Genomic DNA, 25,869 nt, shown 5'->3' with positions numbered 1-25,869 from the left:
TGACATTCGGTGTGCGATCTATCGTCGAAATAAATTTTGCAATGAGCTGCGCAAACTCTCGTCGAAGATCGTAATCGCGTTCCTGAAGAGTTACTGCTCGCATCCATGCAAATCAGGAGCTCTTAATTGCTTCGTATTTATTATAACAAATTACGTATACTAGACGATTTATCGCAACTACATTAAAAATTGCCAAATTCAATGTGAAGTATTTATTCGATCGACTAAATTAATAAATTATTATAAATTATATTATATATTATATAACTCTTAGTACACAAGATGGGTCATTAATTGTGTCTTGTGCATTTCTTTGAAATATCAAAAGTACTTGGCTAAATAATGCTTATTTATTCGATCGACTAAATTAATAAATTATTATAAATTATATTATATATTATATATAACTCTTAGTACACAAGATGGGTCATTAATTGTGTCTTGCGCATTTCTATCCTTTGAAATATCATAAGTACTTGGCTAAATAATGTTCTTTTCTTTCCTTTTTTTAATACACAACTTTACAAATACCTTCTAAAGATATTAAAGTATACACAATGAAAAACATTTCGTATTTGTATTCATATCAGTACTGGAAACGATTTATTCAAGTCCTTGTTAAAATTTTGTTGAATTTTAAACATATTCGAGTATTGATTTAATACAATATGATTATGTTATTTAAATAAATGTTATTTAAATAGTTTGTGTTAAATTGATAATTAACATTTCTTAGAATTAAAATAACATAACGTAATTTACGAAGAAATAAACAAATGACATAAAAATAAATTTTAAAACGTAAATTCTTATAAGATGAATGAATAAAATAAGGTTAATTTAGCATATCATAAATGTTAATTTTACTGAAAAAATATGCTTCTAACAGTTTGTTTACAAACTGTGTGAATATTACATTTTTGGTGTTTATCATTTGAAATAATATTTGTGTTGTATTTTCTAACATATTTATCTCTTGTATTAAATTAACACATTTAAATGAACTGTTTGAGACACATGAAATGTATTAAATTTAATATAAATTTTCCAACGATGCAAGAATTACTTAATAATTTTTGTATTACTTTCTTTATAGTAATTTTTATAATATTTGTAAAAACGATGAAAATAAACCTGGACACGAAAGACTCATCGTGTGTGTATTAAGAGTTAATATTTTATAATTTATCATTAATATATTACAAACAAATTTTACTATTAAGTACTATTAAGTACTGCCAAGTTTCAATAGTTAATTTATGACCCAATTTACCAGTACTTGAAATTGTATTCTGGTTTTGCGTTTCTAATCGGAATGAAGCTTTATTGGCGAAGCTTGAAATTGAGGGCACCTAGTCTGCATCGATACGAGATATATGTACCAACGTGACGTTTCCGAACGCGGCGATAATACAATCAACGGCGCAATATGGTATGCCGCGATCAGACTTTCACGAGTTCGTCGCAATAACGTTTCTGCGATACATACATGTACGTCGTATAAAGAGACGCATCTCTGGAGCGTCGCGTTAAAATACTGCGATACAACTAATCAGCATTACTGCCGATCAAAGACTCGTTCTTTCTCACCGTCTCGGAATTTCTTCTCTGAATCGCCCGAACGTCTCCTTAAAACTCGTTGGCGACGTAGATTCCTCAACGACGTTGTTCGTTGCCGTGAAATGTCGTCGTGCTTCTCGCGAGACGAGAACTTCGTATCACGTAGCTGAAGCGAATCGAGATCGACAGACGATGCATTTCCGTCCGGAAGAATTCGCCTCGTCTTAGGGAGGCGCCGTAACGTTCTCGGGCACGGAAATATCTCTGTTCAGGGAGTTCAGCAGCTCCTCGTTCTCCTTCCGTACTGAAACGATAAGAATATTGATAAGTAAAATGAAAAACTTATCTTCTTAGAGACATATGACACACTAAGCATCTCTCGTCCTCGCACGTTTTCACAATGCGAGCGAACACGACGACCATACAGATTTATGTTACCTTCCTTCCGTGTTGAAACAGATTTTTCTCAACTTCGGATTAGACTTAATCGCTCGTGAATCAAAAGTAGCACAAAACTTAAATTAGTCTTATCGAGCGTTGCGGCGAAACTGTATTACAGAAGTTAAATCCACGAGCACAGTGAATTAACCGCGGAGAAATTCCATTTAGCTTAAAATGATGGAGAAGGGTCGTAGTTAGTGACTTTAAACTTCGAAAGTCTCGGTATTCTAATATTTAATATTTTAGCTGCTTTCCTTTGAGGAGATGCAATCGACACAAACGTCGTTTTATCCTTCTTGGCATTCAATAAATAACAAAGATAGAACGACACTTGTGCCTCCTAAAAGGAAAGTAGCTTTTATAATTCTGGGTTAGTATCCAAACTTTTAGATTTCATTTCTCCAATTTACAATTATGCTCGGCCAGTTCCTTTGAGTTGGTTGCAGGATTCAGAAAGCTGTTGTGCGTCAAGGTGATCACCACCGCTAGCACCGAAGCCACCAGAAGGAAGATAAAGGTCCCCAAAACGATCATGGCGATCCGTCGATGACGTCGCGCTTGCTCGAGTTCCTGAGTGTCCTCTATCATCTTCCGCGTCTGCTTAACGTCCACCTTTGTCTGGTGGATAGACTCCTTTCGAGAAGCTGCGGTACTTGCTCTTCGTGGCCTGGTTTTCTTGCTAACGCTGGCTCTTCTATCATCCCCTGAAGTTTCACGTCGTCGTCACATATTAATGTTAAAACGTTTTCCGTACGCCCACAGGAATTGATCGATAGAAGCGATAATCCTTTTTGTGGATGCTTCGAAGCAAAACGCGATACGTTCCATTCGTCTTTAATGCATTCGAACTATGACGTCACACAAAATTGAGAAAGTCGATCATTCTATCCGATTATATTTTGATGTCGAGAAAAGACAAAACGTCAACTGTGAGTTATAAGCTCTACAAAGGCAATATTGATTCGAGGTTAATTATAGTTTCCTTTAATTAATTATGAAGAATAAAACATTTTCTTCTATACATTAAATTCTCTTTCCAATTATTTCCTACCTAAAGGAGTCGGTTGCAGCTGTCTGCTGCAGCTGTTCGTCCTCGAGCGACTCGACGAGCTGAAACGTCTGCTGGACCGCTGATCGATGTCTAGGTTGCATCTGGAGCGTCTCGGGCTGTTCGTTTGAGAGTATACATTAGGAGAAGGCGATCTGTCGCTCGAGTCGGGAAGATAAAGACCGGAACGATCGTCCAGTTGGAAGCCCAGACTGTCTGGAGTGGGCGGATGTAGACTGGAACGATGACCTGTCCGGGTACCATTCGGTTCGCCGGACAACGCGTAAACATCCTTAGCACGGTTATAGAATCCTGACGATAAATCCTGGCCAGTTGCTGCCGCGAAATCATCCACATAGAGAATTATCCTTTCGCACGACGCGACACTCGGCCGTCGATTCCGATCGTCCCGATGATTAATGTCCATGGCGAGCGAATTAATGATCTCGAAAACGCGCCGAGAAGTCCAGAATATCGTTCTTCATCGTTATATCTTCGCCATCGATTGCTTTACGTCTATTTGACCGGGGCTTACACCAAAAGATATATTTTTCCTCGAGGGAATTGTAAGTCTGACACTTATAAAATGACTGATTCATATCCCGTCATATTATCGATGATGTATATCGCATCTTCGAGGGTCACGTTATCCATCATTTTGTCCCTGTAGACTCGCTATCGTAAAGTACTATTATTAATTCGGAAATAATTATTTCTCTAAAATAACGAATTGATTTTGAAGACAGAAACTTTAATCGTATCCTCGCTGCTGGCTGCGGGAAAAGATTTTTATGGAGAGTAGGTGATAAATAACTGGAGAGCTATTTATATCGCGTCGTAAAGGGTGATTAAAGTAGATCGACCGCGGTTTTCACGGGTTTCCCATCACAGGATAGAACATTCTCTCTTGCGAGCACTTTCGCGTTTAATCGCGACCACGATACACCGCAACAAGCGAGATGGGGCCACGTCTTCTATAAACGTCAGCAATGTTCGAATATTCTTGCAAGAATGCCGCATAAGCGCTTCCCATGTATAAGACGGTTACAGAATATATATTACCTATATATTCGTCAGCTAATTACTCAGTCTTAACTATCATCTTATTCAGGAAATATAAACCTTAGTATCACGATTATTGGCACAAATATTGGTCCAATATACCCCCAATTTAAGTTTAACCAAAGTATCTAACCCAGATCAAAATGTCTACAGTCTTCTAGCAGACTGTCAGCAGATTCGAGCAGAAAATGACGGCAGTCTGCCATCAACTGCGTCCGCATTAGGCTGTGTTCTGTTAACATCGCCTATCGATATAATGTGAAGGCAAACTGTTGGCAGAAACTGAGCAGATCCTACCGACATTATCTGACGCTTGCAAATTCTGTTACATTTTTTCTCGCAGTCTGTCAATAGTTTTATGTATATCTAATTCTGTTGTTATTTTGTTGGCATAAGGTGTAGCAGACATTTAAAAAATCTGTTTTCTACAGACTTGGCTATCTGGGTAAGTTATTAAGGACCAAAAAATTGTTTTTGTAATAATTTTATAATTTTAAATTTACTTCAAATACTTCACTTTTCCGTTATATATAAAATTAACAACGATATTATAATTCTCAATTATAATAACTCTTGTTGGGAGTATTGCGAAAGGAAATGGTACCGAATAACCAGGTCTCTACTAGTGACGTCGGAATTATCACGAACATACACGAGGAGTGAGAAGGTGTTGAAAAGAGTAGAGACTTAGAGCGATGTACAGAGATGTGCTGCTGAGCTTTATTCGAAATCAACTGTCGTCGTTAAGCGATAGACATATACAGGTACCGAGAGGTAACCTTCGCTTCGCGAGAAAAGAAAGAAAGATTGTGAATGTATAGGTACATCGTGTAACGCGAAGTAAACAGCTGATAGGTAGAAACACTGTCACGAATTTTAGCCGCGTTGGTACCGATAATAAGCGTGTTTTGAACGAAATAGCTGTCGACAGAAATAAACGGTGAAATTAACTCGATAACGCAAGTATTTAACATGACGGTTTATGTAATTCTGAAAAATACTATGACGATCTGAGAAGAATTAGCGTACTGAATTTTTACTGAATTTGGTCCAAATAACTCTATATTATAATTTATTATAATATAGAGTTGTTTGGACCAAATTCGTATTTATCGAGCTCTACGAAATTTGATGCGGATATTAAAGTTACATATATATTCGTTGTAAAACAATGTGGAGTTCGAAAACAGTAGAGATAACTTTGAAATCTTGCGTAATGAGATGGTTAAACTGTATAATTATAACGATAACAAGAATAATGTTCTTGACCTTGATTCTCAAGGACTTTGAACTCGAAGACACGTAGTTATTATTAATTATCCTTGACAAGTAATGTTACATTGTACAGGTATCTTATTATAATAAACCTATTAGAAAGGCTTGACGCAATGAACACAATCACACGTCAATTCTAAATTGTTATTGCTCCGATCAAGTGCACCAAGCATTTCAAATAAAAGAAACAAAGCCGAAGGAAATCTATTAAAACAATCTTGTGCCTATAATTAGATATAACATTGCATAGTAAAAAACGTTCTGTATTGGAAACGATTCACTCAAATCTTTGTAAAATTTTGTATTGAAATTTGAAAAACATATTTGAGTGTGTTAATTCAACATAATGTGATTATGTCATCTAAATATTTTATGTTGATATTCAAAATTTCTTGGTATCAAAATTATACAATTTATAAAAAATTAAATGGATAAAAAAATAACATAAAAATAATATATTTTAAAATATAAATTCTAAGCTAAATAAATAAAATACATATTAATTTAACATATCATAAATGTTAATTTTACTGAAAAAAAAATGTGTTTCTATAGTTTATTTATAAACTGCATTAATATTACCTTTTTTATTTTTTAAAATAATATTTGTGTCATATTTCCTAATATATTCATCTGTTAAATTAATATAAAAATTTGAACCGTTTGGAATACGTGGAATGTGTTAAATTTAACACATATTTTCCAACTGTGTAAATTTTATTCTTTTCGTGCTTATTTTTATACTTCGAGAATATGGGCGCCGTGATGAAATTATCCCAAGTTTATGGCGGCGAGTAATGACGTAAACATTGCGAAATCTTGAGAACATTATTGAGAAGTAATTATAGAGAAGAAACAAAAGTTCTCAAGAAGAAGAAGAAGAAGAAGAAGAAGAAGAAGAAGGACGGCTAAAAACGTTGATCCATGTAGTGGACGTCACCCTTGAGTTTATTGCGACGTGTATTTATAGCGATGTGGATCCAAGGCACCACCGATCCGCTCGCCGTGTCTCTTTCTTTGCAGCCCAAAATCCGTCGACGGATATACGCAAATTCCACGTGTACGACGCGCACGCACACATATTTTCACGTTCATGCCGACAAATATACTTGGCCAAATATTTAGAGAACTCAGCACCCACGGGTAGCGGTTGAAATTTATATTTGAATCTCGTCGTCGGCGTGTAGAATGAAGACGACGATCGATTTCTCGCTAGTCCCTTAAAAAAATCCCTTGGCAAAGTGAATTCGACGGATTCTCGACAGATGGATAGTCTCGTAGGATGGATGAGAGCGTAAACGATAGCCTGAATGGCGGGGCCGTCAATTTTTCTCTCCTACTTGGAAACCTATCGTACTGAAGCCATCGACCACAGTTATCCACCTGGCGAAGTGCTCTTAACGATAGTCACGGCTTCGATTTACCGCATTCCGATACCCACGCGATCGAGGGATTGGTATCCGGAAACGGAAACTAGTTGTAATGGTATCGGATTCCTTTTGTTACGTCCAACGATCCCCGGGACCTTAGGTTTCCCAATTTACTTTGATCGAGTACATAATCGGATGAAGGTCTTGCGCTTCGTAAGGCTGGATAAGGATTTATAGGTATTTCGACCAGAAAGACTTCTTGCGGTACGTGACAAATTACTCAAGCGATCGCGTTTGAGACCGTAAATGCAATTTCACTTCATTCGTTGTATCCGGCGTACTTTTCTCCTACGGCATTTGAGATTGGCTCCAGCATCTCGCGCACTGAATTTCCCATTGATCCGTCCTCTCCTCACGCAACGCGCCAGATATCGGTAATCGATGATGCTCTTGTGCCGGTTACAGATGTTAGCACATACGAAATACTGAATGCTATGAAGGACCTAATAATGTTCCGGATGTCGGAGATGCGCGGAAGAGCGAATGACAGGCGTAACAGGTGATACAAGCACTTATAGTGTCGCCGGAACTGCGGATGCTGCGCAGCGGAGTTACTACCGGCAATGCTTCGTTAATTTCCCAACCATACTCTCATACATATCGTTGTCAGATCTACGTAATTTGGGTCGGATATATAGAGAATATTCTAGAAATTTAGAATACAGCGACCGCGTTATAATAAAAATTTCAATGAAAATTTGTAACAAGAGAGCGATTCTCTCAAAGAATTTAAATTTACACTGAGAGAAAAGTATATCTTTTGGATATACTTTAGCTCGTTTACATAGAATTCGTAGATGATCGTGGAGTTTTAAGACGTAGGAAACCGATCAAGCACAGTCAAATATAGGGAGAATACTTGACTAGAATTAGTCAATTTCTTACGATTTGAGATCCTGCAACCGTCTACGACTTTTATATATATATGAGCCTCTTATTTGCTAGCGATACTATTGATTGTTTGTTACATTGACGAATTAATTTGCAATCGATTGTTTTTTTTAACAAATATCACATTTACTTTCCCTTGATTTGTTCCTATAACAAAATCATTTCTTTCAATATCGATATATAAATGTCCTGTTGGAAAAATAATGTAGCGGATCTCTTGCGATAAAACTTAATTTTTCTTAAACTAGGATAATAAATAATTTATTTTTGTATGTTAATGTAAAAAAATGTAGTTTTAAAACTAAATAAATTAAAGAATTTTATGAATGAATTCTTGAATACCATATAGTTTTTTTTTATATTATATGTATATTATATATAGGGAAAAACATTTTTTTTAAACTAAATAAACTAAAGAATTTAATTTAATTTTGTATAGCTAGTTTCAAGACACCGAATATCAAAACTTAGCTGTTAGATGTTAAAGGATAATTTTTCTTAAATAATTTTAACAATAAAAATGCTGAATCGGTTCGAAAGAAGATAAATCCCAGATTATTTTCATACTGAATGCAACCAAGAATCATATATATCAAGTTTTAATAGGTATTATGATTAATTAATGTGAGATTTAGCGTTTTATTAATGAGTAAAGTTCGTAAATTATTTCTTGAAACCGTAATAACTTCACTGTAATTTTAACGTAATAAAAAATAATATCAAAAAAATTAATATAAAACGTTAACAAATATCCACTATTTCTTAAAGAACTGAACGTGTCTATTAATTGCTAATCATTGACATATCTTATTTCAGCATTTTTTAATTAAGTGGAATAATACCTTTTAAATATTTATACTTTTTAACATAATATTCGTCATGAAAAACGTAGTAGATTTTAGAGAGATTTCCAATTCTTTAAACTCTTACAATTTTGAAATGAGAAACATACGAATAATCCGAGCTCAGCCGGCTTTCTACCTTGGTGCAATAACTGAGGACTAATATTTGGAGCTCACGAATCGGAGCGAGAATACTCGGAAAGAAGTGATTTCTGTCCGAATAAATGGAACTCGCTCGCATATTGCAATCCACCATTTCCATGTAAAAAAATCATAGTACGAGAAAAAAGGGCTTTTAAAAGTACAGATATTAAATGAGACGCGCAAAATGTCAAATTTCATGACCTATGTTATTCCAACCGTCGTTATGTCTCCGACATTTTAGTCTCCACTTTTCTTTTTCTCCTTCATAATTATCTCAAAGGAAAATGCCGTAGGCAATATTATTAGAGCGTATACCAATGATACTAGTGGAAAAATAATCACCGTCTTTTTTCGCGAGTGAAAATGCAAGATATAAAATTATTCTGCGTAGCCTTATTTACACTGTGCGCGTTTATTTATATACACGAAAATCCTATTTTACAAAATATTTATTTTGTTAGATCACCTGAATCTCGAACTCGCTGTCTGAGCTTCATGTATCTCAAAGGCGCAATCAAAAGTAACTTGAGGCTTTGACCACTTTGAAGTTTGAATTATAAACCGACGACTACACCACTGCCAAAGGAGGCATCTGTTTCAACACTGCCCAACATTGTCCTAATTTTATGAGAAGGGAAATATTATTGAGACAACATAATGATGGACACGCTGATGATCAAGAGAAAGAGCTTCTTGCGAGTTGGGATAGTAAACGTTATTATGGAACGATAGATTGCAATCAAAGATAGCGTTGTTGAATATGAGACTGCCCTTTCGCTCGAGCATCAGTTTATGGCATAGATGAATGGAGATGACAGCGCGAGTTGTCGAGTTTGTTGCGGAAGTGTGAGAAAATAGAATGCGAAATAGTATGACGACTGTATGTATCGAACGTCAGCATTTCCATTCTCAAGAAGCAGAAGGGGTAAATTTAAAATTATACCAAATTTAACGCGCTTATGTACGTTAAAATCAGGAAAACATTCCATAAAATGCAGTAAAGAGTTTCCAAATCAGAACTGTGTGCCAGAAAAATTGTAAAAGAAAAAATTGTGCCTCTTTTTAAATATAAAAAATAAATTAAATATAAATTTAATTTAATTGTGCGGCTCTTTTTAAATATAAATTTAAACCAATATCCACACTACTTTTCGCGTGATTTATCATAATTACATTCATTACTGTCACACTTATCCCGAAAGCTTTGCGCGCGAAGATAAACCTTTGGCTTTAAATCCGTGTTGGCTTAAATCCGTGTAAAAGATTCGTGATACACTGCCAATTGCTGTTTACTTTATTGGTCTGTTATGAAGAACGACATACTATCCAATCTAATTTCAGCACGAGTTTCGACTTCGGTTCGGCTGTCGAAATTAACGGCGAACCGCGCGTAACGCAATTCCGCAGGAGTTACCGTTTCACTTCGAAAATCGCAATTGACATCGACGACGAAACACGCAGTTTCACCGCCAATAAAATTCTTTCCGCCACCGTTTTACGATTATTCAGTGACTTGAAGAAAGAAAATAAAGGCTAACAAAGATTACGGCACGTTCTTCTACCAAAATTGCGCCAAAGTAGCGAAAGCAGAAATCGTATATTTCACTGCATCTCGCAGTAAATCTTTCAGATTGCTCTTTGTTTCAGTTATCACGAGGCGAGGAAATATAGAAGAGTATCCATCATGATGATATATCGTATCTTTACCTTCAGTCTGTGATACAAGCACTGCACACAGTGAGACAATGAGCTGTCGAGGTGTCACGCTCTAATTTACCGCATGGATCGATCATAAACTGGCAACTTAGGCAGCGTCTGGAAGCTGCGAACTTACTCTCAGTTAATGGACTACTCGTGTAGTCCGGCAGCCGACGCCGACTGCGCATGCTGCCAAAAGTGTATATAAGAAATCGCTTGTTCTCCATTTCCTTTTCAATAATGAACGAGAGGAAAAATTGAGAAATCGACCGGCCTCGGGGAAATTGACCCTGTTTTGGCGCAAAGTTGCTTTGACGTCAGTACACGTACCGCAGCTCCACTAATGAGTGTGCACTGTTAAATTTTATAGGGTCAAATTAACTCAATGTGAGTCGCCACTGCTCCTACTAAATATATCGTTATTTTTAACTAAAATGATAGTTAAATTTGACACTATATAATGTTAAATTGATACTGTATAGTGTCAAATGTAATCATCGTTTTAGTTAAAAATAACGATATTATTGCGTAGGAGCAGTGGCGACTCACATTGAGTTAATTTGACCCTATAAAATTTAACAGTGTGCACGTGTCTGTGTGCGGACGTGGGAAATTTCATTGAAACAACTGAAAATTATGCTATTTATCGACACCGATGCGTCAAGCGACGCGCATATATAATGATGTCGCATTATTTTAATGGCGTCGCTGCAGCGTGAGATCCGGGCTAGTTTCTTGTAAATGAAATTTTCATATGCGCCAAATACATTTCTGCGAGAGAGCCATTTAAAGAATCCATGCGTCGAGAAGTGCTGGAACACGAGAGCTTTCAAATTACGACGGGAGTATTTACGGCCCACCGCTTTTAATCCGCTGAAACGCGAAAGAAGTTAACTCCCTCTGCCAAAACGGTTTCGCGAATTTGCTTTCCGATGTTCGGGGCCAGGATATACATTCGCAAATGATATAAACTCGCTTCAGAAATTCTAATGCGTTCGCACCTGTACGGTCCGTGAGCCAGAGATCGAGAGATCCATGTAAACATCAACATACATAGGTTCTGATTCCAAAATAATGTAATACGTATACGAATTCAACTTGCATTAAATTTCACTCTCCAAACGCAAATGGATTATCCCACATTATGTTATACTACATCATTGCATTCAAAACTGATACAATATCAAATTTCTTTTCCGAAAAACGATTCCCTTTTTTCCAAGTTAACGGATTAAACTGCGATAGTTTCTCTCTAATCTACAGCCTCGCGAAATAAATAGATAATACATATCAGTATGTTAAAAACTTATTTTGTAAAAATATAAAATATAAATAAAAATGAGATATTTTTTAATTAAGGATTGCGCGCATTCATAATATTCATCAGTCAGCTCGAATCCCTAAAATTTAAAACTCAGTTCAAAAATATAAAATATCATTATATCAACAACATGATAATATCATACGCATTATATTATATACCGTTGCGTTTGAAACCAATGATCGACATGATAATATCAAATTTCTCATCTAAAATAAACAATTCCCGTTAAATCAGCAAATTATAACCACGATAGTTCCTCTCTAAGTCTAAAATAAATAGATAATAAGTAACAATATACTAAAAATTTATTTTATAAAAGTATAATAAAATAAAAATGAGATATATATTTTAATTAATTAAGAATTGAATGCATTCACAAAATATTCATTAGTTGACTCAAATCTCTAAAATAGTCGCAAGACCATAAAAGATCATTATATCAAAGGTAATGAAAACTTGTTATATTCTATATTACATTGTTGCATTCGAAACTAATATAATATTGAATTTCAAAATAAACAATTGCCATTTTCAAGTCAGCAAGTTATAATTGCGACAGTTCCCCTTTAATCTACAAAGTAAATAAATAATATGCATTAAAAACTTACTTTGTAAAAATATAAAAATAAGATATATAATTTAATTAATTAAGAATTGTGTGCATTCAATACCTACTAGTCAGCTTGAATCCCCAAAATACTCGGTCGCGCAAGAATATAAATAAAAGAATATAAATAAATATTACCGATATGATAGCAATGACAACGCGTTATATTCTATACTGCATTGTTTCATTCGAAACTAGTATAATATCAAATTTCTCGTCCAATGAACGATTTTCGTTTTCAAATCAACGAATTATATCAGCAATAGTTTCTCTCTAATCGACAGCTTCGCGAAATAAATAGACAATACGTATTAATACGTCGAAAACTCATATTGTAAATCGTGCGCATTCAACATTTATCGATCGGAATCCCCAAAATACTCAGTCGCGAGAACATAAATGATCATCATATCGAGAAGGTTGACAACGCGTCAATTCGTGATGCGCCAAATGTAGTTCACTACGATGTTCTGCGGCAAATAGGTGTCATCTGCTCACGCATGACGACGCAACGGCCGCGAATTGTCACCGCTCGGAGTTATGCAAATACACCGGACGCGTATAATTTGCGCAGTAGATGTCATCTCCTAACTGCACAAGATCGATACACACTGCTTTACGATATTGCCGAGGCGCACTGTGCTCAAGCATAATGGCTGGCAGCGTGTTACGACAGTGTGAAATAAGCTGGGTGCTCTTCACAAATTTTACCATCTCTGGTCTCGCCGTTTCACTTGTCCTCCATCTCCGCTTCCCGTTTCCGTGACAACGAAATAAAAAATTCACGTACTTCGTAGTACAATTTTACGCGGAAGCGTACGATGTAAAAGCAACGCGGGGTATTAGCGCTTCAGAGTTACAATGCCGGTGCAGACTTTAATAAGCGCGGTTTTGTGAGAGGAATAAATGTAAAATTTCGTTTGCCGTTTAATATATATACAAATTCTTCAGTGAATGTTAACTTGAAATTGGAAAATTAACAAGCAAATTTCCATCAAGTTTCGAGTGTGGAAAATGTATGAGGCGGTCGGATTATGGACTTCTGTTCGAGCATTGACTAAAAGGATTTAGCACACAATTAGCAGGTGGAAGTGATTAAAGACCGCTAATTGATTGATCACTCGATCCAGTGCGTGTAAAACGCACGATTGACGAGGAAATGATCGTAATGAATCAACTACAGCAATTGTGGGTATAACCAAATGTCAGCAATGACGATCGCTCTATATCCGTACCCTTTAATGACGTATAACGTCAAAATCGAACGGTGGCGAAAATCAACCGCTATGTTCAGGCCTGACCTGATTCTCGCCATGAGCGCGAAACAATGTAAACGCGAAGCTGTAAAGTGCCGAAATGAGACGCCTTCCGTGAAATTTGCACGCAGAAAGTCATCTTGCAAACTTAGGATCAATACGATACCCGATAATTTTATCGATCACGTAGCAACTGTTATAGACATTCGACAACTATTTTTCACTGTTTCCTCAAATTCGCGAACGTCATGACAAGCGAGAGTTTACTCTAAAACTCAATTAAATTAATAGCGTTTCCTCGCTATGAATAGTGACATGTTTGCAAAATGGTCTAAAAATGTATTGCATACAGGGTGTCCTAAAAATAAAACCTAAAATATCTCCGTTTTTTATACGAGAAAGTATCTAAAGAAGAACTTGTTCGCCTCGAAGGAAATTACTCTAATTAATGTGATAAATAAATACTTTTTAAGATCGTTATTTTCGAGATTAAAGATTATTTTGGTGCAGTAAACTCATCTCAAAGGATCATTTGAAGACCAACGTATCATGTTAAATTTGTGTGTTTTTTTATCAATTACAATACAGTGATAATAAAAATATGATATCCCCAAAAATTGTTAATGACCTTTAAATTTCGAAAATAATGATCTTAAAAAAATTTTTTACTTGTTATACCTAATACTTGTCTATTCAAAGCAAATCAGTTCTTCCCAGACATTTTCTCGTACCATCAAAAATAACGAAGATATTTCAGGTTTTAACATTAGGTGACTCATCGCGTATATTAAAAAATACATAGAATACTTTTAGAAAAAGTGAATACAAATTTAGACATATAAAGCTAAAAGCTTTATATAAATTACTTAATATTTATTAAAACAAACAAAGAGTATCTTCTTTGCAAAACGTTAATTTTATAATTTTACTTAACTTAATTACTTAACTTAATCACTTAACTCAATCACGCAATGGTATATTATTAAACCACTGAATATTACTCCAATCTGAGATGAGAAATATAAAAGCTATAAATACGTATGACGAGAAAGATACATATTCAATTAAATTAAAATATTGTAGATATTGACGTCGACAAAGGTAGACGTAAAGGAACGTCGCATCTGGTGCGAATCAATACGGTACCATTTTTGCAAACAATTCTGTCCGAGCACGAGACAACATCCGATACATCTGAATATTGAAATCCGTTTAACTAGATTATATATAATAAAAATAATTAATCGATTTTATATATACATATATATATACATATAAACGACATGTACGGATAATTAAAATCTACAGTAAAACTTAATTTCAATATAAATGCGACATACAAATATCACTGGATATTTATACAGCCAATTAATAATTTTCCTGTTTACTATACAGAAGAAAATATTTAAATTAAATATAATGAAGAAATATACAAATTAATTGTCACACAACTTTGTAGAATCTTGAAAAAGAAGAAAATAAATTTCACGCACGATTTAAAATAATTCTATATCTTATTTATATCTTTGAGATTTTATTAGTTATGCTGTTAAATATTATCAAACGTTTGCCTCGAGGATGGGGATGATCATGAAACGAAAGATTAATAAGCTCATCTCCTCGGATCAATAATGCCACAACACTTTTCCGATCTACCGCACACAATGACATCCGCTTCCGCAAATCTCTCTATGTAGAAACATCGTTTGAACCGTGTAAGTTCCAGTATCGACTCTGACTTGTTGATTTCGCGCGCGATGGTGTATTTATACAGCGTCATCCGCACTTTGACGCGTTCTATCGGAAACAGATATTGCTCATGGCTAGTAAAAATTTAAAAAAATAAAAATTTTAATATATTTTTAAGCAGAATCGAGGTAAATAATCTAAATTAAATCCAAAAAAGTTTTGCAACAAATAACCTATGTTATATTATAACATTTAGGACAACAAGATTTTTCAACACATATCTCAATCTATTTCTGTACAATCACAGAGCGAGATCCTTATTTTATATTGACAATAATTAATTTCTACAATAGGAAACTTTTATTTCGCGTAACGGTTGCTGGTGTCGGCAATTTAACGGCAGTTAAACGATCTTTAGAATTTCGAAGCGTTAAAATCGCGTTGCTTTGCCGCCGGCGATTACTGCTAAAGCGCGGTTTTATTTTTGCTTTACTGCTCTCGAGCACGGATGTCCAGGAAATTGTTTCCTCTCGAAGAGAAATGAGAATTAACTCCCGTAGAGCCGGTCTAACAATTTTGCGAGAGAAAAATGCGGGCACCAGAAATGTGAAAGCTGAGTAGAAACTTTAATTCTATTTCTTGCGTGGTGCTCTCGATTGAACCATGACTATGATGGGAAGGTCCACTGGCGGAACTGTAATCGTGTTTGCCAAAGGGTAACATCCTGGATCCTGCGACACTCGCTCGTCACAAGAGGATCAACGACACTGCGGATCAGCGAGACAGTCGTTTGACGCACATAAAAGACAACGCGCACTTGTCGAAAGCTACTCTCGGCGAGCTTTCTCGACCGTGGAACGAGTATGAGCTTCAAGGTGGCTTAGCTGCGGAAATCCGACGGCTGACTGGAGGATTCGCAGACGCGCGCCTTTAATTTAGAAACACGAAGCGCCCTCGACCTCGCACGCTGCATACGGTTTATTTGTGCCAGTGGAAATTCGTGTATTATACATTTGTGTGTATCCTGCACGCTTTACGATTTGTAAAGCCTAATGCAGAAGTGTACTTTTATGCTGAATGCGGCATTCAGGAGTATCATCAGTCTGCGTGTAATGCTACCAATTATAATTGAAATTCTCCATGCACTCCCTTTTCCACGATGGGAAAAGCCTCAATTTAGAGAACCAACGATGGTTTTGCTACCTAGTGTAAGAGGAAATGCGGTTTTGTGGTTTCCAGTGTAAGGAAACGACGCAAGTGTCAACCACGAAACCACTAACGACGCTGACCGAACTGTTATCGCATCGGAAGTAACTTAGCCTTGAGTCACTTCATACATTAATCTTATGTTCGTTTCTACACGGAGAAAATTTTATATTAAGTTTTAATACAATTTTTTAAATTACACTTTACTATGTCTAGTATTTCCGATGGACACAACATGATTCCGACGTAACTTTTACTATGGTAATACTAACTTTTATCACATAATTATAATAAATAAAGTAATTATTTTGTTAAACCAGTGCTTAAGCCATATTCTAACATGAAAACTGTTAATTTTTACTATGGTATGCAAACAAAATTTGCTAGGTATATATTTTTTACTTATCTTTGCAATACGAACTTTTATTCAACAAGTTGTGATTTTGTAATAAAACATTTTTACTATAAAAAAGTGTAAAAATTACGTTGCATTATTGTTTTTAAAATAATAACTATAGCATTTAAACTTATAATTTACATGATGTCCGCAGCTACTACCACATTATAGTAAATTTAAATATAACATTTTCTCCGTGTAGCAACGCAGTTTAATTTTAATCTTGATTTATCTAATTCATCTTTTTCTAATTTTAAGAATTAAAAAGGAATGAAGTGTAAGTTGAAACCGAAATTAAAATTAATCTTTTTACACACAGTATTTTAATTCTTTTAAACGTGCATGATTGGAATTACAAAATTCTTTGAAAGAGTAATTCGTATTTAATGTTTTTCGCAATTATATATATTATAAATTCTTCGCAAAGTTTTAAGAAGATTAATTACATTATTATTAAATCCAAGGTCGATTTAATTTGTGCTATTATAATTTTAGCTTCAGTTTATCATTGCGTTGCAAGTCTGACGAACCGAATCAACGAGCAATTTATAGAACTGTAAAGTGTATTTGGAAATTTACACGTAAATATTATTAAGCACTAAGATTTACTTTGAATATAGGATTCTTTCTCTTATTTACGTTAATTCGTAATTATTCTATACGTATATATGCCTTACACAAATTGTAAATATTAATATAATGATAAAAAGTCTTCAGAAAAAATTAATATCAATATTTACAAGAAAGAAGACAAGTCTTTAAGAAATTGCGAGTGGATGACAAAAGGAAGAAAAAGAAAATTAATCAAATTTAGATTCGTGAGACCTGGCACTGCACTTAATCGGATCTGCTTAAGCGACAATATCGCGTTTCTCAAGTCCAACAGGATTGTATAATAAAGATACATTAAATCATTAATGCTTTGCAACTTCATCCGGAGGTTACTACCCTTGGGACCGTCTTGCATATTTTAGTGCCGGTAATCCGGCATGATTTTCTCCCACGCTCTCAAACGTAAATCCACACTACTATTTAGCTACTATTTTCGGACGCATCGCGTCAACCATTGGATGGCTTTCCGTCCGTGAAAAGTCCGCAGTGCGAGATAAATCGCACGTTTTATAGCGTTCTAATAAAATCTTTGAGGAATAAACGCATCTATCGAGCACAGAATATTTTCTAAAGATCTTCTTGAACATCTCCTTCGTAAATTTAACAGAAAAAGAAAAGAAAGAAAGAAGAAAGATCGTGCTAACGCAAGTGGGTTACAAAATACATAAAATAAATTATACAGTGAGATGTTATCGAATGGAATAAACGCGCAACGCTCGATTTTCATATGATTAATGTCCATTTCTACCAGTGTATGTACATTAACTTTAATCTCGATTTAAATGTAGAATGCTGTCGCTATTGAACGATACAGTATTGTTGTCGATGCGTAAATTTTACATAAAAGGAAATAGGCCATTCTTAATTAACATGACAAATTTCCATATATTTTATAAACAAAATATTTATAATCTAGACTTTTATAAACGCAAATAATATAATTATTAACTTAAAAAGAAGTAATAAAAATATATAAAGAGAGAGTAATAAGGCTCGATAATAATAAATAAAAACAATAATTTGAAGGGTTACGAGCCAGAGATACACAAAATAAATAAAGAGAGTCTATTTTAATTATAAATATGAAATTAAACAACAGAACAAACATTTCAACGCCAATCGGATCATTCTCAATGTTAACAAGATGTAATAAACATATTATAAAATTCAATCTTAAAATAATATAGTCAATTGTGTATGTGTCTTCTCATACTTAAATAATATAATTAAGTATATAATAACACACAAAAAACACTTAAAAATTAAAACTCACTTATCACACTCTGTTATAACACTGATCCGAGATGGTCCAAACTGATTAAGTATAATGGACAGAATTTTTAAAGTTTGCTTCACTTGTCCTAGTTTTTAGCATGGCAAAGTGGACGTTATAATGACCACTAAAGCATAACTTAGCGCTTAATGACTTCACTACCTGTACGTAAAATTTACGTAGCATTTTGGAATTAACTCTCAAGTATTAAGGTTAGTTCGTTGATTACGTGAAAAAAAAATAAAACGATATATATCTGTTTTATTATCAATACTTTCACAAAGACTAATTTATAATGGTTTGATTAATAAAACAGATTTATAAAGCTCCTGTGTTTTTATTACAGTTTTTTTTAAATCGATGTTCCAGGGACTTTGATAAAAGTGTCACTATTTTTTACCTCAGTATTTAATGGTAACTTCATTTTTTTATCTATTTCTAGTTTTAAGAATTAAAGAAAGATAACGAATAATTTAAACCAAAATTAAAGTTAATCCATATTGATAAAAATGGATATAAGAATGACGAATTTATTGTCGCAATCGACTCACCCATGTCGTCAATTATAGGCGCCATTCGCAGCGTAACACCAACCAGGAGTAAGGACATGGCGAGCAGAAGACAAGCGGTCGCCATGATCGTCCATCGTGCACGAGGCGGAAGTTCCTCGGGATCGACAAGTTCCTCTTCCGGGCAGACGGGTTCGATCTTGCGTCGTTTACGTTTGCGCTTTCTTCGCGGTCGGTGATACCTTCCCTGAGCTTCGTCCATCTTCTCTGGTCCGCTCAGAGTCTCCTCTTCCTCCAGCTCGTCGGCTACGTTCAACGCCACGTAGTCGTCGTCGTCGTAATGAATTTTTCTGAAAAAAATATTGGAAAAAATCAAAAAAAATTCTTCTCTGTCAATAAATATTTACTTGGAAATATCGAGTGAGTGACGATTTGCTTTGAAATGACACATGCAAAAACCGCACGAATAATATACCAGGCTATTGTTTCCACAACTATGGCTATATTGTTCATCGAGTCGTTATTCTCCAGCAAAACCGTTTCAGAAATGAAACGTGCGAGTACTCTGGCTGCGTCTGACGTTTCATTTGAATGAAAAAAATAACGTTTCCCTCGTGTACCTCATGTAGACGTTCAAAAATAAACTTTTTCCTCTTGAATTGTCTAATAATAGGAAACAAATGTCAATATAAATTTGCAAATTACATTGTCTAACAATAGAAAACAAATGACAATATATAAATTCACAAATTTTTAAAACATTTTTAAGAAGTCTACTTTTAAAAAAGAGGTTGTTTAAATAGAAATCGAGAGCTTCGCCTTTTTTTTAGACTGTTCTTACAATGAAATTTTATATTCATTTTGTAAATATATAAAACATTCATTTTCTGAATAAAACCGAGCTATCAATGTCGTTAATTAAAATCTACGTTCATTTGCACTTCGTTCGTAATTTGAACAGCGGAACACGTTTCCGACTTTAGATTGTAAAGGCTCGAAAAAGGGCGAGCGACGAACGAGTATCGATCATCGTGGTACCTGCATTGTTCGTGAAACTTGAGAAGTTGCCGTACCGCGGGTGGCGGTGACTGAAAAGCCAACATTCATTGTTATGAACCGCGTATCTTCAATCGAGACTTGGAATTAAGAACGTTACCCCATTTTCGATCAATAGAAGCGATTGAACGGCATAAGATCGGAAGTTCGCAACAATCAACCACGTTTTTGCAATGTTAAGGAATTAAACGTAAATGTGAAAGTAATAAATCTATTATATATCTTCACGTATACATTTCGGAGCTTTGAAGTCAAAATTGAAATTCGAATTTGAAGACTTTTGATTAAATGTATGATATTATGGATATCATAAAAATGCAGGCTGCGAATAAGTCTTCGTGATATTAAATATGGAAAATATTCCACAAAAAGTGGTTAAAAATGTATTGATAAAAATAAAAATAGTAGTGAGATAGAGCTATGTATAGTTTTGCTGACGTACTAAAGGTAATATAGAGCATCAAAGAAGATGCCTGATAAATTTGCGGTAAAATTGTTCAACTCGTTCTCTATCATATATCGAAGCTCGGTAATGTACGGAAAAGCGGGCCAGCAATTCGATATATACGTTCACAACGGCCAACGAGAAGCAGACCCCGGTATCGAGCTGAACAAAGAACAATCGTTGCACTATCTACGTCACACACACGAAGGCCATCACGTGCTCTCTGAGTATAATTTTAGAAAATGCCGCTGGAATAGGACGGAAAAGTGGAAAAACGATAACCGAGGTGCCGGGACATTGTGGAGAACTGGATGAAATTCGAAGTAGTGATAACAACCGGCGTGTGGTCGGACAATGGCGATTCACGTTGATTCTCGTATTATCACCGTTTGCACTCTCCGTCGCATCCGTTAAGAGGAATTGGATCTTTCGAAATTTATGAATATGTACATTCCGTTATTCTGCAGTTATGCGACGATCAAGTTAATTCCTGGACATTATTAATATAATGTATCCAAAGTTCATTTATTAATAACGCTTATCGGGAGAATCGCGAAAAGCTTATAAATAGAAGTCACTACCTACAGCGACAGGATATTCAATTAAGAGGAGATATTCGATAAAGAGAGAAAAGTAAATTGATACACTAGTAGTAGATTTCACCGTATCGAGAAAGACCGTATCAAGTAGTAAACGTTGATGTTGAATCAGTCACTCTGACAGTTATTTTTTCCGTGCAAAAAAAAATTTCAATTAATATTGCCTCTGTGACATATCGGGCAGTTATTTGGTAACTGTCAAGATACACGGTATCTCGCGATCTTGCGCATATATATAGGGCACTCGTCATTACGTTTCATTTAACCGAACATACCAAATACAGTTTAACAGTATAATTTAAAAATTGAAAGGTATTTCATACTTTTACAATAAATTAATAGAATTTATATTAATTGCTGAGACTTTGTGTTATTATACTGAATTAAACGTACTTTTATCTGCTGTTATGAAAAATGTGGTATTAATTTGGTATTTAGAAAATATGTATTTTTAGGAATTTTAACCAACAGAAATTATTTCTGAAAGTAAACCGCTAAATTATGTGATAAAGCACGAGAGCTTCGAGTGTTAAATTGATTAATGTAGAACAGTTATTAGAGGTGTCCTTCCACATCTCATCCTCAAAGGTTGTCAAATGCACCTGCCGCGCGTAATTTTAGAGATCGTTTCGCCGAATTAAAAAAGGAGGAAGGACGCACGGGATATTGAGGCGAACACCTCTTCGTGATCGCTAATCGCCGTCGGCTATCACCCCAGTTTCATTACACGCTCCAACTGAGCGCTCGTCCTTTGTCGCCCAGGTGGTTCAGACGCCAAACCGTATTTGCCGAGAGCGGCATGTGACGGAGGCGCGCAACCACGCACCACGCTGACCCAGTTCCACTGGGTATGCTGGCTCATGCCGAAACCGTGTCTTTCTCTCTCTCTCTCTCTCTCTCTCTCTCTCTCTCTCTCTCTCTCTCTCTCTCTCCTCGTGGTCGTCCGATCGAATATGGAAGAAGGACAAGAGACGCAGCAGCAGCACTCCTGGCGACCTCGTAAACGAGAAGACGGGAAGCGAAGGCTCGCGAGTGGACGAGTTTGCTACTAATAGGCGACTAAAGCTGGAGAACCGCAGCTTCATCCGTAAATGCGAAAACTTTGCCAAAGTATACGCCAAGATTTCCTGAGACGTTCCGAATTTCCACGAAAGAGGATAAGCCAGTTCCCGAATTTAAAGTCAATTTGTTCTTAGCGAAGGCGTTTTTATCGCGACGTCCTAATTCTCGGCGTTAAGAAAATAGTATGATTTTAAAAGAAATCTTATTCTTTCTACGAAATCCATTAAAGATTTATCTCGCCGACATTTGTTATTGTCGCATACAGTTGTACACTCGAAGTACTTACAATTGAGCTGCGCTTTGAGAAAAGTAGCAGGCACTTCGGTGCAGCCGCGGATATTCGCAGGAGTCGCCGAGGACTTCTTTAGCCCTTTCGAAATTTATTAGGGCCACGTCTTGGTCGCCGTCAATGCCAAGCAGCTCGAAGCGCGAATCGAGGCCGGCGTGAACGTCTTGGACGACGCCTTGGAGAACATTTGGGCTCCTCGAATGCCTGCGCTTCTTTCGAGGGCTTCGAGGACTTTCGGAGGCTCTTCTCCGTCCCCTTCCTAGAACAGGAAGAGCATAATTAGCGAATATCGGTCAGCCTTCATCAATATTTAACAAAATTAATTAAGTGAATGTTTTCGTTGCGTTATTTTTATGCATCAAGCCAAACCGGAGAGAAAATTTTGTATATTATTTTTATTTTTTTTTTTACAATATATTTATATTTTGTTTGTATCTCTTTTCTGTTTGTATCTCGTATCTTTTATTATCCTTTTCTTTTATTTTCATTTATTTTCGTTATATTTTTCCATTTGTATTATTTTTTTATGTTCTATGTTATTTTTCCTTATTTCCATTCAATCTATTTGTTATTTTTTAGAGGGTTTGCCCTATAACAATAATAAACGCCTTATTTATCTATTTATAATCTACCAAACATTTTCATTTTATTTTACTTTTTATTCAGATTCGCGCGTGTGATTGATTAAACCGATTAACGTTTTACTTCGTATATTTATGCAAAGAAAAATCTCTCGTAAGAAGATAAATCTCTTCGGTTTTATTAGATTGAAAGGATCCAAGCTAATTTTTCACTAATTGCATTATCTCCATAAAAACTAATTCTCGCCCATTATGTTATATCCATAAAAACGACTCACACACTTACCATTAGATAATTTATGCTGAGAATGATCCACCGCGTTGTTGAGGTAATCACTCCCGCAGGGCGCGGAGTCGTGACGTCTGCGATGATGGCGGTGGTGCTGATGATGCTGGCCTTTCTTCTTATTATGTTGGTGCTGCTGTTGCTGCTGCTGGGAATGATGATGATGATGGTGGTGGTGATGATGGTGGTGATGGTTCAACGAGGAGGAGGCCGTCGAGGTTGAGGTCAATCTAGGTCGACGCGGACTGGTGGGAGCGCTGCCGGAACGTCGGCTAAGCGTCGACGACGCCTTCATCGCTTCCACTTTAGTCTCCACCAGGGCGGCGAGGACAGCCTCCAAACGCGCCACTTCCATGCCGCCGCTGCCGCCATCGTCCGTCGACACCGCCTTGTCGGCGACGTCGGAAGTCGACGGCGTCACCGTCTTTTTTTTTCGTGGCGATCGCCGTCGTGCGATCGGTTGTGCCGCGGGAACGATCGACCCGCTGCCGAAACGATCACAAGCCCTCCTCCTTCCGTTTCGCCGCGACGGCACTCCTGTTGTCCGCTGACGACAGTTCCTGCAGGAAGCGCGACAACATGAAGCCGACCGCCTGTGTCACCGACCGCTGGACCAGAGACAGAGATAGAAAGTGAGAGAGCCGCGATCTTGTTCTCTCTCGGCCGTGGTTCCTTATCGGTTACTGTCGTCGCGACGTTGTTACCGTCATTAATCTTCCGTAGGATTTCCGGGCGACGCTACTAACGATCTTCTTCCCCGGTAACGGTAACAGCTACAAGCCGCATAAAAGCTGGTAATCACCGTCGTTCCAATACGTCCGCATTAGCAGCCAGGACTTCTTGCATCAATGGCCGTGTGAGGGGAGTATATCTTTCTTCTTCACTGAATCGAAAACGAGCTAGGCTAAACGCTCGTTCCTATTTCTCTCGCGTGCCAAATGATGCGCGCAATTTATGTAAATATCTTGATACTTGAGCAAGCATCTTGCCGGCAGTATCTAACTCGGTTCCGTTTGCTTATCGCTAATTGCTCTACTTGGCAAGAAAGATAAAACATCGATAATTCTTCATTTGTTCCAATTTCTCGCGCTTCTCGTCGCTGCTCCGCAGCGGATCCAAAATCGAGGAGAGGTCCAAGATCTCCGCAGATGCAACTGCACGCCCGATTAGCTCGCTCGGGCGTGCTCGCCACGTCAGGAAGCAGTCTGAATTCGTTCTGTTGCCTGGAGCCAATCGATGTTCGGCGAACCGTTCTTGGCTCCAACGGTCAGCTTCGCGATGCGAGTCTTAGCCGGATTTGCGCTCCATTATCGGCGATGGCCGTGCATTATCTGATGGCAAATATCAGATGATTCGCCGTGCTCGACGAGACGGATGATTCCCCGCGGTTGCCGTAAATTTCTTCCAGCGGCTCCGCCGGCGCTCGCGTTTCCATCATACGCGAGTATCTCTTCCACAAGTGTCTGCTTTACCGGATGATTAATCGAAGCCACTATTTGCGCAGATGTGTACGCGCGAATAATCGAAAGCACCCGATAAACCCGATATCGCTTGCCGGTGTCGCGTTACGTTTCTAGTCTCTCATTGCAAAGTCCGTTACACCGCTGTCGTATTTTTGCAGCGAATACAATTTTAATGACGAAAGATAATCTTCAATGACCCATCGATTTTCTATCGATTGGCTGCGACGCTCGATGCTCTCGAAATACTTGACGTCCTTTAAATTACCAAGAATACGCACTTGAGGATCATTTGATGACACAAACCTCGAAGATATGTTGCGTTTGTGTATTTCGCAAACACAAAATCATGCTCGTGACGCGATTATCGAAATATATTTAAATCGAGGAAATCTATTTGAAACAGAATCCAAAGCAGCAACAGTGATGGATCGACTGGTCCCTTTTGAAACAGAATCAGAATCACGCTGGTACTCGTTTCAGCTCGAGCGATTTCTCACGACCTATTCCGACTACCCACGTATATAGCTAATGACTCCGTTCCTTCGTTCGACGCAATGCGAAGGACGACCGAAACACGCAGGCTATGTCCGATTAGAATGCGGTATGACGAATTGCGCGGAAGTCATCCTAATTGAGATTAAGAATTATCTAGATTCTGAAATAAATTCCGAAACTTTTGGGGTTTGAGATAAAACGTTCCGAGTAAAAAATTATTAGCTATATCAATGTGACCGCATAATCGAACTATTATACCCGATAATTTTAGATTCTGGTGTACCCTGAATAGCCTTGAATAACGTGAGCATTATATATTCTCTGGACAT

General features: G+C 36.7%; 1 protein-coding gene across 1 annotated transcript; it reads right to left on the bottom strand.

Moving 5' to 3' along the window:
- Positions 1-1,159: 1,159 nt before the first annotated feature.
- On the bottom strand, positions 1,160-25,869 carry LOC108769057 (uncharacterized). Its single transcript, XM_018519803.1, has 5 exons — positions 25,799-25,869; positions 23,583-24,142; positions 22,713-22,974; positions 19,307-19,614; positions 1,160-1,864 (listed from the first exon to the last, which is right to left on the bottom strand). Exons 1-5 carry the CDS (start codon positions 25,867-25,869, stop codon positions 1,785-1,787), a joined length of 1,281 nt encoding a protein of 426 aa, XP_018375305.1. The 3' UTR covers positions 1,160-1,784.

The sequence above is a fragment of the Trachymyrmex cornetzi genome, unplaced genomic scaffold (assembly GCF_001594075.2).
Source record: "Trachymyrmex cornetzi isolate Tcor2-1 unplaced genomic scaffold, Tcor1.1 scaffold85, whole genome shotgun sequence".
In the NCBI taxonomy this organism is placed as follows: Eukaryota; Metazoa; Arthropoda; class Insecta; order Hymenoptera; family Formicidae; genus Trachymyrmex; species Trachymyrmex cornetzi.
The sequence above is the reverse complement of the archived record's forward strand: the minus strand, read 5'-3'. Positions and strand labels throughout refer to the sequence as shown.